This window comes from Argopecten irradians, chromosome 9 (assembly GCF_041381155.1).
Source record: "Argopecten irradians isolate NY chromosome 9, Ai_NY, whole genome shotgun sequence".
NCBI classification, from domain to species: domain Eukaryota; kingdom Metazoa; phylum Mollusca; class Bivalvia; order Pectinida; family Pectinidae; genus Argopecten; species Argopecten irradians.
This window is the reverse complement of record NC_091142.1, coordinates 13901246-13907817: the sequence shown is the minus strand read 5'-3', so window position 1 is coordinate 13907817 and position 6572 is coordinate 13901246. Positions and strand designations below refer to the sequence as shown.

The window sequence follows — 6572 nt, the reverse complement described above, 5'->3', positions numbered from 1 at the left end:
ATGTTTTAATCCAGTCGGAAACCTTCAAAGTCTCTCTAATACACGGATTTGCGTATTAACTACCATTTCCGGTTTAAAAAGTTGTCTGCTAGGCTAAGAAGCTGAAGCGTCTGCAAGCGGGATGAACGGACGATATCTATCGAAGTTAAAGCAATTCAGATGTGTGTACTATGTATCAAGAATGAAAAGTACAACGACATTCAGGTAAAAAGTTATATGAATAGTGCAACATGATTCTATCATACAGGAGGCCAGTGTTGTTTTGCTTGCATCAGAAAGGTCGAGTAAGTTTGAAGAAAGTAGATGAAGCGATTATTAAACAATTTAACTGTAATGAACAATAATGAATAATGTAAGTTCGAAAACAGATTTGGAAATAATGAAAATAGTTGTCATGCCTTTGTAAGTTTGTAATGAATTTTTAAAGGGCAATAACTCCAAATAAAATGACAGATCTTAGTGTGGGAGGAAAGCGGAGTGCCCGGAGGAAACCCACGTGATCGGGTAGGTGACCCCTGACTTTTTCACGTCCGTGCCGGGATCCATCCGAGGCCGGCTAGGTGAAAGGCAAGCGGCTTAACCACTATACCACCCGCTCACCCCTAATGCCCTTACTAAGACCCCTTGCGTGCTAACATCCGGGCCATCAAAAGTAATTTGCATAAGTTATTTCGCAATCGATGTAAAATAGATCAAGTTTATTTTTTAAATAAAAGATCAATTTGGCAAAAGCTACATGGATATTATATGATTTTATTTGCAGTAAGGATGAACCAATTGTGAAGTTGGCTTATAGTATCCACAAGAATGAGGAGAAAGGAGTTAAAAGCACAAGTGTGATAGTGATGCATGGTTTAATGGGGTCTAGAAACAATTGGAGGAGCTTATCAAAGGCTCTATGTAAAACAGGAAGAAAGGTAAATAAGTAGGAAATTTAAATGGTCAATTATATATTTTTAGACATGATTTAAAAGTCATGCATGCAAAATTAACACACGTCACTGACGGTCAGGTATGCATTTATGCCGTCCCCATATCCCTTTTAAGCGATGACCCTTGAATATTATTATAGTGATTATTGGTACTGATATTTAAGTGATTATAAAATATTTGTTAATGAAAAACTTAAATTCTTCTGGTTAAATGCTTTGAATCATCATATATGATCTCAATTTAATATTTCTTGCTTTAAAGTTTAATAATTTATTTTTTAGGGCTTTTCCAAAATTTATCCAACAAATAATGAAGATTTTTTTTAACAAACAGGTGATAGCAGTTGATGCCAGAAACCATGGGGAAAGTCCTCACAGTGAACACATGAACTATTTCCTAATGTCAGACGATGTTCTCAGGTTGATGGACTCACTGGGAGAAGACAGAGTGAATTTAATCGGCCACAGTATGGGAGGCAAAGTCCTCATGACCTTAGCGCTTACACATGTATGAGATTGTTGTGATATTGTAGTTATGCATGGAGAATGCTTTAATTAACCCAAATTCATATTCAACCCAATAAGCCCACAAGGAGCTTAAAATTGAAAAAAGAATAAAAATTAAGGTGTGCTTAATAAGACCAAATTTGGACTATAAATTTTCACAGTGCATGATTGGGAAATGTAAAGCTTTAATTTGGAAAAATGAGGAACTTGGTCTTCTATCTTTGAATGATGAAGAATTTTGACCACTTCTGCAGATGAAAAAAACACATGGTTTGGTATAGAACTATTAAAATGCCAAGACACAGTATATAATTTATTCATATAGAGCCATTATTGGTAGCCAATATATGTCATCAGATAAGCTGCACAATGTTGACAGTCATTATTTTTATGGTTATGGAATCAACATTTACATTTTTTTGTGATTGATTCTAAAATATATATGTGTACTATGGTGTAAGTTTATTCCTTCACTTATATTGTACAAACTTTGAATTAATCTAAACCTAAATACCATGAATGATGCAATAAGTCCATGTTGATTATTCCAGCCAGACCGTGTTGAGAATTTAGTGGTGGTTGACGTAGCGCCTAAACCTCGCCCTGCGAATGTCACCCCAACCACCAGCTCCTATCTCCAGTCCATGTTGAAGGTCAGCTCATCACTGTGTGATATGACAGAGATTTCTCTATCTCAGGCCAAGAAACACGCAGACATGATCTTACAGGAGTCAGTACAGGTGAGCAATACCAGTGGTTTTAGAACTCCAAGATAATTTGGTACAGGTAAATATGATGAGGAGAATGTGGCTGAAACTTCACCAATTCACCAGCTTAAGAATCTGCATTCAATTCCTTCAGGGTTCTGGATCTTCATTAGGTATTATAATGTTGTTTCCAAAAGTTCGGTTTATGCCCCGTCAGGAATTAGGGCCCTCAGTATACTTGTAAAGCACATGTACTATATACCAACTATTTGTGACTAATAAATTTCGCATTACCATATTTCAAATCAAATTTGCGGAGATTAATTTACGTGGATTCAAAACCTGAATTAAAATATCTTTCAATAATATCAATGTTAATGATAATTCATTGAAATGAACTTTCAAAAATTAACCTAAGCAATCGTGAAAGTAAGTCCTGTTCGTCTTTGATGTATATTCTTCCTCTTAATGCCAGTTGGTTTTTAGAAAAATCAAACTGATTTTCTCTACCTGATGAAATTAAATATAGTCAAACCTGCGATAAAGACAACCTTAGGGGTAAAGGAAAAGTGGTGTCTATATAGCAAAGTGTTTTTATACAAAGGTCAATAAATTTTGTTTTAAATGGCTATTTGGGGCCCTAAGAAAGTTTTTTTGAAAAAAGGTGGTCACTAAGGCATGTTTCATTGTATAATGTACCAGTTCATATATTGTATTTATAATTGTACTGCTCTTTTACTATTTGTCTATATTGTTATTTTGTTTCCAGGATTTGAGCATCAGACAATTTCTGTTAACAAATTTGATACACCAGGATGGAAGATTTCGATGGAGGGTGAACCTAGATTCTGTTATCAACAATATGCCCGAACTAGGAGACTTTCCTGAATTTAATCAACAATTCACTAATCCTACTCTTTTTATTGGAGGGCAGAACTCAGATTATATATTGTAAGTTTTTTTAACTGATTTTCTTTATCTAACAAGATACCTTATGTCATTGTTTTAGATCCCCCCCTCTCCTACCCAAAAAATAACAAATAAAAAAAAATCACAATTAATTGTTTTCACACACATTTGGATTTTAAAACCCTAGCATTAATTGTATTTAACACATATTGTTACATGTACCATTTGTAATGTCTTATATAAAAGAAACATGATGATGTAATGCAATGATACTGAACTTCAGAAGAAGTTCAAGATGGCAGCTTTGTTGGCCATCTTGGATTTTAGATTGAAATCCTGATGGAAAATTAAATATTTCTTCTTTATACTTTTTTTCAGATCATCTGATATTCCGAGAATTAAGGAACTTTTTCCCAAAGCTGACGTAAAACACATAGAGAATGCTGGACATTGGGTGCATGCAGAAAACCCACAGGAGTTCTTAAAAGTGACAAAAGCATTTCTACTGGAAAATGACAACAGATAATAATGTTTCTGATTTAATAGTTGATTTTATGATTTACCTAGGGTATTGTAAGATTTCTTTGTGCTAATTATTTGTGCAATACAATCATGATTTCTTTCTTACAGCTTTATTTAATTGCTGGTCAGTTGAAGCTATTTTTCCTTGATTTGTTTTGTAATATATAGATCTGAAATAAATAATTTGTTATAAAACTCTGCTGTTGATAATTTATACAAACAACAAAAGGCCCATAAGGCTTGAAAAGTGAAATGCTCTTATGGATATTTCAGAAAATATTTTAAAACTTATGCAGCAAAACAGCGTTATAAGGATCCTCTGGTGTACAGCAAAATCACTTTGTTATAAGCATAGTTCATTATACACTTGTTACCTTTTACAACCTCCATGGAGAATGAAAATCACTATGTTATAACCATGAATTTGTCATGTGTGTTTTCTTATAAACATGTTTTACTGTATTGAAGTTATATTTTTACTGTATGTGTGTAACAGGATAAGAGTAGTGTCCTGCTAGTTTGGCTCAAAACTGTGACTCCAGACTTACTGATCCCTTGCTCTAGTAACTGCACTGAAGGAAAATTCCCCTTAACGCAAAGCTAGAAAAGGCAACTGTATCACTACTGAGAGAGTTGGTATTCTATATATTAACCTCCATCATGCTCAAGACACTGAAATTTCTTAATTTTATAATTGTACATACAAAATTAACAAAACCAAATTTGTTTTAATGACTATTGATGTACGGTATAATGAGTTTTAGGAAAGTGTAATTACTGCTTGTTTAAAAAGACTCTTGAGATAATTGAATTAAAGGTTAAACTAGTAAGTTACCTCCTCTTGAAGTACTACATCTTATACATTAGAAACACTTTCCTTTCCAAACTTTTCATAGTCAAATCATCCAGCTGTTTTAAGAAAACACAAACTTCATATCATTTAAATTCATTGTGATTATTCCTATCAAGTTGAAAGAAATTACTTGAATACTAATGGTTTGGTTTAATTTTGCCTAGTGTTGTTTCAACAGTCTCCCCTGTATGCCATAAAACCAACAAAGCTTATAACAGGCAAACATACAAGATTTTGTAATGGAGGAGCTCACATGTACTGTAGTACTGTAGTGACTAGAAAATACTACTAAAGTAATTAAAGTTTGCTCCATGAATTACGAGATATAATTTTCTGACAACAAATATTTTCATCAAAGATGCCAGAAGTGTTGTGATAGAGGTGACATACAAGATAAGATGACGATGATACCACACGTGGTGAATTCTTGATGTGGTGCTCACAACCTAGCTTACATCTAACTCAGAAAGCCAAAAATCAGGTTTGCATCACTTAATTGTAACCACTTTACAAATAATCGCTCCATAAGTTGAACAATCTAACTGCAAACTTACTGCTACAATAATATAGTATAGCTTCTGTAAGTCTAATACAAAGAAGTGCTCACCCTTACCATGTAGATATATTTTCGATATCTGTCATATGCCAACTCATGTGGTATATATTCCTTGGTCACCATATCTGGCATGTCACCTCTTGTGATATCCTTGGTAACCATATCTGGCATGTCACCTCGTGTAGTATACATGGTCACTATATCTTACATGTTACTAATTCTTGTGGTATCCATGGTCACTATATCTGGCATGTCACTTCTTGTGGTATCCTTGGTCACCATATCTGGCACCTTGTGGTATCCTTGGTCACCATATCTGGCATGGCACCTCTTGTGATATCCATGGTAACCGTATCTGGGATGTCACCTCTTGTGGTATCCTTGGACACCATATCTGGCATGTCACTTCTTGTGGTATCCATGCTCACCATATCTGACATGTCACTTCTTGTGGTATCCTTGGTCACCATGTCTAGCATGTCACCTATTGTGGTATCCATGGTCACCATATCTGACATGTCACCTCTTGTGGTATCCTTGGTCACCATATCTGGTATGACACCTCTTGTGGTATCCTTGGTCACCATATCTGGCATGTCACCTTTTGTGGTATCCTTGGACACCATATCTGGCATGTGACCTCTTGTGGTATCCATGCTCACCATATCTGGTATGACACCTCTTGTGGTATCCTTGGTCACCATATCTGGCATGTCACCTTTCCTGGTATCCTAAGTCACATATCTGACATGTCACCTATTGTGGTATCCATGGTCACCATATCTGACATGTCACCTCTTGTGGTATCCTTGGTCACCATATCTAGCATGTAACCTATTGTGGTATCCTTGGTCACCATATCTGACATGTCACTTCTTGTGGTATCCTTGGTCACCATATCTAGCATGTCACCTTTTGTGGTATCCATGGTCACAATATCTGGCATGTCACCTTTTGTGGTATCCCAAGTCACATATCTGACATGTCACCTCTTGTGGTATCCTTGGTCACCATATCTGGCATGTCACCTCTTGTGGTATCCGTGATCACCATATCTGGTATGACACCTCTTGTGGTATCCTTGGTCACCATATCTGGCATGTCACCTTTTGTGGTATCCTAAGTCACATATCTGACATGTCACCTCTTGTGGTATCCTTGGACACCATATCTGGCATGTCACTTCTTGTGGTATCCATGCTCACCATATCTGACATGTCACTTCTTGTGGTATCCTTGGTCACCATATCGGGCATGTCACCTTTTGTGGTATCCTAAGTCACATATCTGACATGTCACCTCTTGTGGTATCCTTGGACACCATATCTGGCATGTCACTTCTTGTGGTATCCATGCTCACCATATCTGGTATGACACCTCTTGTGGTATCCTTGGTCACCATATCTGGCATGTCACCTTTCGTGGTATCCTAAGTCACATATCTGACATGTCACCTATTGTGGTATCCATGGTCACCATATCTGACATGTCACATTTTGTGGTATCCCAAGTCACATATCTGACATGTCAACTCTTGTGGTATCCATGGTCACCATATCTGACATGTCACCTCTTGTGGTATCCTA

General features: G+C 36.2%; 1 protein-coding gene across 1 annotated transcript; it reads left to right on the top strand.

The window, feature by feature from the left end:
- The first annotated feature begins 47 nt into the window (after positions 1-47).
- On the top strand, positions 48-4125 carry LOC138331554 (sn-1-specific diacylglycerol lipase ABHD11-like). The gene is made up of 6 exons (XM_069279253.1): positions 48-204; positions 764-917; positions 1267-1440; positions 1991-2179; positions 2916-3097; positions 3434-4125. Exons 1-6 carry the CDS (start codon positions 122-124, stop codon positions 3579-3581), a joined length of 930 nt encoding a protein of 309 aa, XP_069135354.1. The 5' UTR covers positions 48-121; the 3' UTR covers positions 3582-4125.
- Positions 4126-6572: the final 2447 nt, after the last annotated feature.

Coding starts and splice junctions, on each gene's coding strand:
- LOC138331554 (XM_069279253.1), top strand. CDS start 122: ATGAACGGACGATATCTATCGAAGTTAAAGCAATTCAGATGTGTGTAC. Junction 205..763: donor AAAAGTACAACGACATTCAG/GTAAAAAGTTAT, acceptor TTTTATTTGCAG/TAAGGATGAACCAATTGTGA. Junction 1,441..1,990: donor TGACCTTAGCGCTTACACAT/GTATGAGATTGT, acceptor TGATTATTCCAG/CCAGACCGTGTTGAGAATTT.